Source organism: Citrus sinensis, chromosome 6 (assembly GCF_022201045.2).
Source record: "Citrus sinensis cultivar Valencia sweet orange chromosome 6, DVS_A1.0, whole genome shotgun sequence".
Classification (NCBI taxonomy): domain Eukaryota; kingdom Viridiplantae; phylum Streptophyta; class Magnoliopsida; order Sapindales; family Rutaceae; genus Citrus; species Citrus sinensis.
The window spans coordinates 25,081,153-25,093,882 of record NC_068561.1 but is presented as its reverse complement, the minus strand read 5'-3'; the positions used below and the strand labels follow the sequence as shown (position 1 = coordinate 25,093,882).

Sequence of the window (12,730 nt, the reverse complement as noted above, 5' to 3'; positions counted from 1 at the left end):
TTGGTGAAGTAGCAAGTGAAAGGGGTTTACAACCTAGGTTATTTAGGTTTCGACGGTTAACCAGTTTTTTTTTTTTTAATTTTAACAAGACCAAGTGGTGGGAAACGATTTATAAGATTGAATTTGGGCTATGAACTGATTATAAACGGTGGATTTTTGGAGTGAGAACGTCGGAGAAAGGATTCGGCTTTTAAAGAGAGAAGCAGTTGACCGATTTTGTGAGGAAAAAGATGAACAATACCATTGGATTGAACCCGGCTAACCTTTACAAAATAATAGGCTGACCGTTCAAGTTCCAGAAACCATCCAAAGCGAAAACGACTAGCCTTTTAATTTTAGAGGCTAGCCGTTTCCCCTCCAGTGAGCACCAAACGCGAAAACGACTAGCCTTTACATTTTAGAGGCTAGCCGTTTCTCCTCCAGTGAAAACCACATCGAAAACGGTTGGTCTTTAAAATTTTTTAGGCCAGCCGTTTGTGTATGAAGACGGCTAGCCTCTTTAAAATAAGCGGCTAGCCGTTTTCGATCAAAATGCTTTTTGGAGTAAAAAGGGTTAGTCGTTTACTTTATCGCGGCTAGCCTTTTTCAATCCAGAGAGCATTCAACTCCAAACGGACAGCCTCTTTATTGAAACGACTAGCCATTTTCGAGAAACATGATCTCTGGAGTGAAAAGGGCTAGTCGTTTCCCACAAAGAGGCTAGCCTTTTTCATTCCAGAGAGCGTGCGAAGTGAAAAGGGCTAGCCTCTTCATTGAAACGGCTAGCTATTTTAGAGGAACATGCTCTCTAGCGTGAAAAGGGCTAGCACATTTTCTTACTTGAAGGATCGGGAATGATCAACGCACACCATACAATAAACTCACATAACCGTAGTCGTTTTGCCACTTAAAGTTAGTGGTTCGCCTTTTTTATTTTTAGAACTCCCCAAAATGGAATCAATTAGCCACTTTAAGTGTTAGCGGTTCGTCGTTTGTGCCCTAAAAATTACCATTGTATTAAAAACATTATGAAACTCAATCAAACCTATTTTCCAAGATTTCAAATAATATTTGTTAATTTCCAACATTATGAAAATCGTATTTTATGATAGATATATATTTTTTTAATAGTACATTTATTATAACTTTAAAATACAAACTTTTTTTGGTTAATTTTTAGAGATAGAATATAACATTATAATTCTTCTAACAAAAATTTTTTTAGTTTTGAAAATTTTATTCTGGTAACTTATGTATTGCAAAATTATCAAAATTAAATTTAATGTTAAAACAATGATTTTTCATTGACGGATTATTTTAATGTAAGTGGAAGCCAATAATTCTCAAAATACTATTAAATTAAAAGATTAACAAACTTGATATTTTGGTTCTAGATTAATTATGGAGATCACTCAAAAAAGAACAAAAAGGAAAAAAAATTAAGCAAACATTAGTAAAAAAATATAGGACAAATCACAAGGTTGTATAAATTTTAAACTCTACTATTTGCAATCACATTGGTATCATCATGATTCGAGAAACAAACCCACTACCCAATGCCACCAATATCTGAAACCAAACAAGAAAAAGAAAATGCTAATGATTCAAAATAAAAGCAAAATAAAAGAATTGCTTCTGAAATCCAGGTCCTCACTGGTATCTTCTTGCTCCTTGTTCAGAAACTGCTAATAACCGATGGCTAACTCAGTTCATAACCAAATCCAATTCGTCAATCCATGATAGCGTTAGCAATAAACCTCAAATTATCACAATGCCAATTCCTGCACAACCAAGACCAAAATTCATTGAAAATGAAAATAATTTAAAACAAGCAACTAATAGAACCACAAAATCAGCAATGGAAATTGCAGGGTGAATAAGAATCTATTGAGACTAATAGAAAAATAGATCAAACTATTTCCAGAATTGTGTAATATATATAGGACTCTATGCAATAATGAAACTTGCAAAAGAATTCTAAATATCATAACTTCTGAATATATACTTTTCCCGAACATATAACAAGATAACTTTAAGTATCCAGGAGAAATAATTTTTTCTTACTACACTTTAAATTCAAAGACTTATATGCAGAGTGACCTGTTGCTCTTCAAAATAGGTCACAACCTGCCACAAATAAATAAATTTAAATTTATTTATTATATTTCTAATAAATTTAAATTTATTATATTTCTCAAAATGTTTCAACAGCTTAACCCAGCTTCCTGCAAGCAAGCCACCCGATTTCAAAAATCACTATTCACTATTACAATCAAACAACAAAGAAAGAAAAAATTATACGAAATAAACATTACCTGCGTCCATGATTTCCTATTCATTTTGGGCTTTGCCAAACAAAAAAGTGTAACAAGTTACAGAAAAAAAAAAAAAAAAAAAAAAACTTCTTTAGAAGCAAGTAGACAATTTCAACTGATTAAGCTACAATTTTTACTGATATATCACCTAAACATGTGTTCTCTTTCAACATTACCTATTACTTAGTTCTTAATATTAAACACCAAACTCTTCAATATAACTCCTAAATATAAACCTATCAACAAATAGCTAAAGCATTCCACCAAAAAAAAAATCAGTAGAAACTACAATCCAACAAGTATTTCATAAAATTAAAAAATTAAAAATTAAAAATATTAAAAAAAAACTCTAGAACTAATAATATGAAGAAATATGGAAACAGAGGGAGAGATAGAAAGTAAAAAGATACTTATCAGAGCAAAATCCAATTGCCAATACAAGGGAACCGCTTGAAATCAGCAGGTGTCTTAGTGTCGACTAAAACACGAGATACTTGCACCTGTTGCATAAAGATCTAAACACATTATTACGTCCCAATAGAACAGCAGCAAAACAACACCTGCAAATTTTCATGGGCTGTTTTCATAGCGGAACAGCAGCAAAACAGCCTCTGCAAATTTCTCGAGGCTGTTTTCACTACAGTACAGCAGCAAAACAGCCCATGCAAATTTCCAGGGGTTGTTTTCGTAGCGGAACGCCAGCAGAACTGCTCCTAAAAACTTCCAGGAGCTATTTTGATAGCAGAACTACAGCACAACAGACCCTAGAATTGTCCATTGTTGTTTTAGTTTAATGAAAAATAATATATATTGATTTTCTAATTTGTGAACATGGTCAATAGATGATTCTTCATCCATGAAAAATCATCAAAGCAACCCCAAAAGCGGAACCCCAAATGGGAACAAGAAAAGTTATAAAAAAAATGCAAAAACAAAATTGATAAGCCTTATTATCAATTTCTTTTTTCAATTTTTGATATTAACTATCAATGAAAACAAATTAAAGCAAAGCTTTCAACCATTTGGGCGAAATTTAAAAGCCTAAAATAGGAAGAAGGACAACCCTAATCATAACAATCTCATTACCAAAACCTAACTCTCAAAATTAAACATAATCCCACAGAAAATAAAAGATTTTGAAATAATTTTCAACTACAAATGGGAGAAGAAACGAAATAAACTTGAATGTTACCTTGAATTAATTTGAAACGGTTCCTGTATCCGGATTACCCAAATATAAACATGCCCGACCTCAATCTGAAACTTTCATTATAAATTCATTAGCTTCTCATAAAATCAAAATTAAAGAATGAATTTTTCTTCTAAACCAAGTTAAAAAATAAAAATTAAATTAAAACTTCAATTTAAAAAAAAAACCTTGTACTTCGACTCTTGTCAAACAATTGACTCTGAGTAAATAGAGGAAGAGTAATCGAGCAAGCACCAGATCGGCCAAGCTTGAGCTAGCGCGCAGATCACCTATGCTTGTGCCGCCGTTGATCGTTACCAGAGACGAAGATCAGCCGCCGCAGTTAGCGCACAGATCAGCTGTGCTTGTGCGGCCGTTGATCGTTACCGGAGATGAAGATCATCCGCCGCAGTTGATCGTTGCCGACTCACACCACCGTTGATGGCCGTGGAACAAGAAGAGGAGAGGTGAGGTGAGAGAATGGTGAGGCGTGCGTGAGGTGAGGGTGTGAGGTGAGGGAGTGTTTTTTTTTTTTTCATTTATATATTTTTAACCTAAACCAAAAGCATAACCGGTTTGACAAGTTTTCAATTCCCTCATATTTTTTTATTATTTAATAACGAAACGGATCGCAACCATTAGACTCACTCTATTTAATCCAATGGTGATTTTTAATCCATGTATCTCATACATGCAGGTATTGTAGCATCAGCCAAACCAAAAGCATAACCGGTTTGACAGGTTTTCAATTCCCTCAAATTTTTTTATTATTTAATAATGAAACGAATCGCAACCGTTAGACTCACTCTATTTAATCCAATGGTGATTTTTAATCCATGTATCTCATACACTCAGGTATTGTAGCATCAGCCTATAAATAGAGTTCTAACCGAACTCAATACTTTCAAACTTAAAAAAGCAATAATGGCAGATGATAAGATTGCTGGGAAGTTTGCTAATTTGCATATAGGCAGTGAGCCGACAAATGCGACAACGCCGTTGACTGCGGCGAATCCGCGTACTCCGATGACGCCACTGCCGATGGCTACTGCGGCAGATGCGACCACTCCGTTGACCTCACCTCTCCTCTTCTTGTTCCACAGCCATCAACGGTGGTGTGAGTCGGCAACGAACAACTGCGGCGGATGATCTTCGTCTCCAGTAACGATCAACGGCCGCACAAGCACAGCTGATCTGTGCGCTAACTGCGACGGCTGATCTTTGTCGCCGGTAACGATCAACAGCGGCACAAGCACAGGTGATCTGTGCGCTAGCTCAAGCTCGACCGATCTGGTGCTTGCTCAATTACTCTTCCTCTATTCACTCAGAGTCAATTGTTTGACAAGAGTCGAAGTACAAGATTTTTTTTTAAATTGAAGTTTTAATTTGCATCTAATTTCTCTTAGTAAGAATCTGATAGCCAAATCAGGCATGCCACAGCCTGTGAGAAGAATGCAATTATAAGTCTCATGAAATTTATTTTATTCCAGCATATCGAGCACGGTCTTCTACTCGATCAACAAGATAAATTTTGCATTAGACTTTATGCATTCTATTGTTTTAACTACTTAAATCAACCTCTTGTATGTATACACACACACACCAACATACAAGAAAAAAGCCCACCATTATAACCAATCCCCAGAACGAAATTTTGAGGGTAAGTACTTATTCGTCAAATACTTGTATCCATGCATGTCCAAGTCCCCCTTCTCCAAAAATATTTTTAGATTCGATATATCATCTTTAGACAAAATCTGTCGGCATAGTTTGGGTATGTTATATTTTTCAAGGTCACTGAGAAATAGGCCAAGCCATTTTATATTTGGTACCGCCAGTCTTAAATTCCTACCAACCATATTTTTTGAGCCAAACATATAAACGGTAAGTATGTGAATACCATAGGGATTACAGTCGAATGATCCAAGCACTGATTTTTTTAATTTGAATCTAATTTCTCTTAGTAAGAATCTGGTGGCCAAATAAGGCATGCCACAGCCTGTGAGAAGAATGCAATTATAGGTCTCATGAAATTTAATTTGTTCCAGCATATCGAGCACGGTCTTCTACTCGATCAACAAGACAAATTTTGCATTAGACTTTATGCATTCTACTTTCTTTTTCTCTGTGGAAGCAGGTATCCTTTGTTGGTCCGGTGCACAATTAATTTCTTTACCTCCAATTTGAAGTACGAGATCTCCAATCACAACACCTTTTTCTGAGGAAATAATATGTAAACTCTCCCTCGTACATCCAACCATTGAACATAAGAGATGTATTGTATAATATAATTTGGAATCTGTCTTTATCCGTGTCCTATTACTGTAAAATAAATGCCATATATCAACATAAAAGTCTTCTTCAAGAAACTGAATAATTTGAGGTAGCAACTATCGTATGTTATGGCTCCTTTCTGATTCCTTATCCAAATTTTTAGTTGTGCCCTCAAAATATAAAAATCTCTTCAGATGAGTTATGAAAGTTACTGAACGATAGGTATATGGGATACTGTCTTTTTCAATAGACTCTAGATTTTGACGTAAATCCTTAATCAGTTTCAAAGCATGTTCTCTTGGAATATCTTGTGCAATATATGTTTCATCGTTTTGAATTTGGCATTCTTCTTTAGGAAGTTTGTCGAGAAGAGTTTGAAGCTTAGCGATAGTATCACTTATCGCACGCTCGCTAGGGGCACCATCACAAATACGAAATCCTACTTTTTTATCGTCCTCTGCCTCATTAGTTATGTCACTTGCATATGCATCATGACAAATACAGAATCCAACTTTTTTATCGTCCTCTGCCTCATCAGTTCTGCCATCCGCATCTGCATAATCACAAATACGGTATCCAATTTTTTTATAGTCATCCGCCTCATCAGTTTTGTGCAATATATGTTTCATCGTTTTGAATTTGACATTCTTCTTCAAGATGTGTGATTAAATATATTTGCCAGGGGAAGGCGCAGCTAACAGAACTTGTGAAAATAAAATTGTAATCTTACTAAGAGAAATTAGATGCAAATTAAAAAAATCAGTGCTTGGATCATTCGACTGTAATCCCTATGGTATTCACATACTTACCGTTTATATGTTTGGCTCAAAAAATATGGCTGGTAGGAATTTAAGACTGGCGGTACCAAATATAAAATGGCTTGGCCTATTTCCCAGTGATCTTGAAAAATATAACATACCCAAACTATGCCGACAGATTTTGTCTAAAGATGATATATCGAAGCTAAAAACATTTTTGGAGAAGGGGGACTTGGTGGCCTTCGTGAGAAGTAATGCTTCGTGGGAAAAGGAGCTGCAAAAGATGAGTAAGGAAGGTGAGAAAGCTGAAATCGAGGCATTGGACATGTATGAATACAAGTATTTGGCGAATAAATACTTACCCTCAAAATTTCGTGCTGAGGATTGGTTATAATGGTGGGCTTTTTTCTTGTATGTTGGTGTGTGTGTATACATACAAGAGGTTGATTTAAGTAATTAAAACAATATATTTTTAAATTTGATTTTGTCATGTAATGCGTCTATATAGCCACCAAAAATTGCTTGCTGATTTATGCAGCTGGAATTTAGATCCACAAGCGAAGTAGCAAACAGATTCTTCCTTGCCTCTGCCTTAAAATGGCATGGCAAAGAACAAGTAATAGGAAAAGACACATGGACTAATAGATTTTAAATGAATGCTTTTCTAAATTAAATCGTTAAAACTAAAGATCAGAAACCAATTCATCGTATAATTTCGTTCGTCTTCTGCTCTATCAATTAAGATTTTCATTCAAAAAAAGGAAGAAAAAAAGAAAAAAAAACTATTAATTAAGATGCTTTGATTCAGCAACAAAGAGCAAACATGACCAACATCAAACTAACCTCTCTTTCAGCTTTGAGCTAGATCTTGGTGCTGAATTCAGCAAAAAGAGTCTTTTCATGACTTCCTCGAACTCGGGCCATTTTCATCACTTCATGATTGTAGTGAGCTGTTGGTGGTGGATCATGCTCCCTGTAAAAGACAAACAGAAGCCTAAGTTTCTCTTAATTAAGACACCTAAAATGTATTTCCATGTCTACTAACCTGATCATTCCTCCGTGAATTAAACCCCTCTTGAGGATCTTGAATAGATTTAAAGAGACCTTGGATAATTTCCTCATGGTGGGCCTGAGCAGAGACAAGTCCTTTGTACATGATTATTTCTAGCCAATCCATTGAGGCCACCACCTATCTCAGTCAATTCAATCTTTTAACAGAGTGAATTATCAGGACACAGAAATAGAATATGAGTGTACATATAGACACTTATTGAAAGACTAGAGTCTTCCCCTAGTTATGGATGGGTGACATCCACACCAAATATAATTGCAGGTCTATCAGTCACAAGAGGAATTCTTTACCGAACAATATCAATGAGCACAGTGTTTCATCCCCTAACTTGATAAAATTACAAATAGCAAACTTAATCTTCATTACCAAGAAAACAAACCTATCAGTTTAACAAGAAATTTGACACTCCCAACTTAAAAAAAAATCTTGAACATTAAAATTTAATTATTTGAAAAAAAATTACAGTAACTCCAGCAAATCAAGTCTTAAATTAAATTGCAACAAGAAATCATCTCCTATATGTTTTCTCATTAACCCTTATATTTGTTCTCACCATATTAACAAGAATATTAAACAGGTACAAAAATAGGGGTAAACTCAACCTTCGCATTGATTTTAAGAGCCACATTTTCAAAATACTGCATATTGAGCCTTGATGCATGCTTAGGCTAATAGCATTGTGAAACAATCCCAAGTTTCATTTCACAAACTCACTTAATTCTCCCTGCAAGTAGAAAGCCGATAATGTTGAAAAAATCAATGCTGATATAAAAATTTAATCATGTATTAAATTTATCACTGACCATATGATCCGCTAACATCAGGTAAAATAATTATCAACGGTTGAAGCTGTTTTCCTTGTTGTATAGTCCGATTGTGAACATTTACAAGGGCCTTCTCAATTTAAATAGCAGGCATAAAAACACGCACACCCCCAAAAGAAAAAAGTAGGTTCAGAAAGGTCATTAACCTGAATTGCTAACATGAATTGCAAAATAAATAATATTACCATACCATTATCTTCTTATTACACGTCTACCAACCCCTAACAGAATTGGAATCGTGCATCCTGATTCGAATGCGTGGAGAAGTTCACACAAGTCCAAACTTCCACTCTCCCACTATTGAACCATTTTTATAAAACCAAATTTTCAGAAAATAATTTAGTGTGAATAAATAAAAGCTCCCTGTTCAGAAGACAGAGTGAATTCAACTAAACACCAAGCACATACATTCCAAATACCTAAATGAATTTCAAATAAAAAGCTCTTCAAAGATGAAAAAGTATAAAACTACATACAAATTGCAGCATGCTAAAATGATTAAATATATATATATATATTGTTTCTGCGATAATCAAAAACTATACAATCAACACAATGCAGTTAAGATTAATTGCAAGATCCATAGATAACAAAGACACTTCCACACTAAGAATTCATACCCAATTATTCAATAAGCATAGTCTACTTCAATTCTTTCAACTTCAGCACCGTATAAGCAAAATGACCACTTCATTGATAAGCTAAATCATCTCTATCAATGCTAGTAATCATCAGATAATCCAAACCCCACCATGCAATTGCCTTAGCAACATTCGTGGGCTCCCAAAAGGTCAGGTGGTCAAAGTGCAAACGACTTCTTCACATTGCAAATCCTTATATTTCCAATCAATCCAACCTAATTAACAAACATTCCAAATTCCTAATAACACAGGTGCTATTTAATAAATCCAAATAATTACCTGCAACAGCGAGTATAGGTATCATCCAGGATCATAACTGTGTCCGTAAAAATTGCATGTCTCGTCAGCAGACCAACACTCCTCCAAATTAGGGCACTTGCCCTCTTCACAAAATGTGCGAAGCATCGACCTGCCCAATTTTTTTCTACCTCTGATTGTAATTATCGCCTCCGGGAATCGATGCCTTCATCCATTTGGCCTTTGCCAGAGGCTTCTTTTGATTATCACCTTAGCTTCATAAATTCGTCAAATTTACTTTAACACAACAGTCATCGTGCAATTTCAAATTTGAGTCACCGATTTTGTCACAGATTTACCTTTTATTAACCGACTTCCCTGGTATTCTTTAACACAAACGTGGCTATCTTTGAAGCGTTCGATCGGCCACTTTTAAACCCAATGGTTATATTGAATGAGGACAAAAATTATAATATGATACTACAGTTGCAACATGTCCTGAAAAAAGACCCAGTCTTATATTTTTAAACTAGTTTTGGTGATTAAGAGAAGTAAAAAGACCTCTTTATCCATGTCTATATTCCTGAATTTGTCCCACTCTCCATAGTTAGTCATACAAAATGGTGATGGCGGCACTTTGTCACCTGCAAAATGAACTCAAAATCAATGCTAAAATAACTGATTTTGCAAATTACTGCCACGAAGGTGCAAGTGACTTCAGAGATGCCAAAAATAAAAGTTGTGCTCCTGTTGTTCCCCAACAGAACGAACGAAGAGTGTACTTAAATTTGCTGAGTAGTATCAAAGTTAGTACACACACAAACATACGACGACTATATCCAAATAAACTTAACCGTATTATGATATAAGAATTTAAGCAAATTTCCGTATTGATAAGAAAATAAGAACCAATCCGAACTCCACTACTGCAACATGTATATGGCACACGGCTCACCTCAAATACCCACAGATAACTTGACACAAGAAAGACAACCTTAGTGTAAATGTAAAGAATTACAGAAACAGGATAGTATTCAATTCTCTTGCTTTCGCTTGTCAGCAAATTTCATATCGGAACAACTTAACCAAAGTAGTATGCCAAGTAGTGCCCTAGGGCAACTTGAGAAGGCAGCGTGCTTGAATGAGCCAAAAGCACACACAGACACATACTGATAAAGATAGCAGTTATTTGAGCATTATAAATAGGAAAATCAAGGCAGAAAATTACCCCAAGGTGGTGGAGCAAACAAGCCTCTAATTTCATTGGCATCTAACCGTGGAACAAGTTCCATCAACAAACGATCATTTAACCACCTTCGAGACCGTCGATTGCTAACCTGCAACAAAATAAAATGAGTCCCAATATGATTAATGAACTTGCACAAATTTAATGGATTCTTTATTCTGAAAAACATCAAAAGAAAATGAACCATATCGAACATACGTGAACAAAGACACCTCAAGTATCTTCAGCAAAACAACTTTTATCAGTAGTGATCAACCAAATACAATCCATCAGTGGGGACCCAAGTTAAGGTCACATAGATTGCACCAATCATATGTATATGCAACGGGAAAACACAGTATTTGAACAGTATCACTTAAGAAGAATCAAGTATAAGAAATTTGAGCTGTCGTCACACAACTGGACAATTTGATTCAATATGTAGATCAAACTTATAGTGGCTATGTAATATTCTCAAATTTACGTTACAGTAACCATTTGTAGGTTAGGAAAGAGAATTACATTTCCGGTTAAGCTCTCTAGAAATTCGATTTTCTTTTCGATCGACATCCCACGTGACTTCGCACCCTCTCCTGCTAAAAAATAACACAAAAGAATTAAAAAAATTTCTCACATATACACGCGAGTGCAGAATATGTCTAGAAATACGATCTGGGTATTGCAAAATAATGCCATGAAAGAAAAAAAAGAACCTTTGCTGGGATCAAGGAGAGGAGGCGAAAGAAGGAAGTCTTGCTCTCTCTCCATAATGTCCGGAGTCGCCATAATTGATTGATTTGGTTGATTCAATTGATGAACGGATAGATCTGGGCTCTGCTTTATCTCTTTGATTAAGAAGTTTTGAGGAACTAAGACGAGAGTGATTACGATAATGGACAAGGCCGAATTTTTTTTTTTTTTTTTTACCTTTCTTTTTTCTTTTCTGGCTGCGGTGGTACTGCTTAAATGAAAACAGAGCAGAACGCAAATCACAGAGAGAGAGAGAGAGAGAGAGGAATATGCGAGTTCGTGTTTGAGATGCGGTTTGACTGTTACTTGCGACTTGTCCGCAGCCAAATCTACCAGCCCTATCTGCTCTGCTCTGCTCTACTCTAACTTCCCTTCCTCATATTAAAACGTGCTGCTAAAGGTTGTACCTCTTTATGCTGAACGTGGTTTTGACTTTTAGTTGAAAGACGAGGTTGTCTTGTCCCAAGGTGCAATCCCCTCGTAGCTGAAAATTTTGGAGCTTTGAATTTGATCATCAGGGGACACGTATGTAGAACGTGCACGATTTAGGCAGCTGTACATGTTTGTCAAACTCTAGTTGTAGACTTATGGGGCTCCTCCATTCTGTTTTCTACTGTTAAAGGCAGCGGCAGATTGAAACTTATTTGCCCGAGGCGTGTAATCGGGATGACGTTGGGTTCTTGTAGCATTATTACCTTTTCTTTTGTCTGCTTTGAATTTTAATCGGCCCATCAAGATGGCATTACACGATCCAGACTCACGATTAATCCAATATATGGTTGGTCTGTTTGGCACATGGTAGATAGTTTGGCTATCGGCCCATCACGATGGTCCTTTTGTTTATTTTATTTCGTTTTAGGATTTAATGTAATGGTCAAGGCTCTATTTGTTATTGAGATTAAATAGTTGTAGAGTTAAACATTAAAGTATTGATAAACACTAGTTGATGTAGTTTAAAAATTAAGTTAATTTGATCTCACACTTATTTGATAGAAAATTTATAATATCTTTATTATTTTTGTTAAAATTATTATTTAAAAGTAATATTTACTAAATGCTATCAACTTTTATTTATAATTATATTTTTTTATATTAGTTGTAACTTAAAAATTACAATACCTCAATATTAAATAAGTCTTAATTCCAAAATCCATATAATATATCTTAACTAATGTAACACACGACTTGTCTTCATCATAAAATATTATGTTCTACATGTATATATATATATAGCAAAATTTATTATAGAATATCAACTTCATTTGATATTGAAAACAACAACATATGCTTCTTTAGAAAAAAAAATGAAAAAGAAAAAGAAAATAACAACATATGACTATAAAAAAACCAACAATTTTTCTCATTAAAAATAATATGGTTATTATTTTCATGGCATATTTCATAGAGGGAAATATCCATTTTTGTAGTAATGCGCCGTCTCACTCTAAGAAAACAAAAGTTAACGT

The 12,730-nt window shown here is 35.0% G+C and overlaps 1 protein-coding gene and 1 long non-coding RNA gene across 4 annotated transcripts; one reads left to right on the top strand and one right to left on the bottom strand.

Annotated features, from left to right (window-relative positions):
- Positions 1 to 1,443: 1,443 nt before the first annotated feature.
- On the bottom strand, positions 1,444 to 11,819 carry LOC102619814 (uncharacterized). Of its 3 annotated transcripts, none has more exons than XM_052443647.1 (8): positions 11,228 to 11,819; positions 11,037 to 11,110; positions 10,518 to 10,626; positions 9,851 to 9,933; positions 9,649 to 9,718; positions 7,561 to 9,564; positions 7,359 to 7,488; positions 1,444 to 1,760 (listed from the first exon to the last, which is right to left on the bottom strand). In XM_052443647.1, the coding sequence occupies exons 1-6, from the start codon at positions 11,298 to 11,300 to the stop codon at positions 9,518 to 9,520; spliced, it is 456 nt and encodes a 151-aa protein (XP_052299607.1). In that variant the 5' UTR covers positions 11,301 to 11,819; the 3' UTR covers positions 1,444 to 1,760; positions 7,359 to 7,488; positions 7,561 to 9,517. The 3 variants fall into 3 exon arrangements, with proteins under 3 accessions (XP_052299607.1, XP_052299608.1, XP_052299609.1); XM_052443648.1 differs by lacking the exon at positions 1,444 to 1,760 and adding an exon at positions 6,508 to 6,789 and having other exon boundaries at positions 11,037 to 11,107; positions 11,228 to 11,786; XM_052443649.1 differs by lacking the exon at positions 1,444 to 1,760 and adding an exon at positions 6,508 to 6,789 and having other exon boundaries at positions 11,228 to 11,619.
- Positions 4,151 to 5,852, top strand: LOC127903048 (uncharacterized). The gene is made up of 3 exons (XR_008055805.1): positions 4,151 to 4,180; positions 4,339 to 4,947; positions 5,506 to 5,852. It is a non-coding gene; the product is annotated as an uncharacterized LOC127903048 (long non-coding RNA).
- Positions 11,820 to 12,730: the final 911 nt, after the last annotated feature.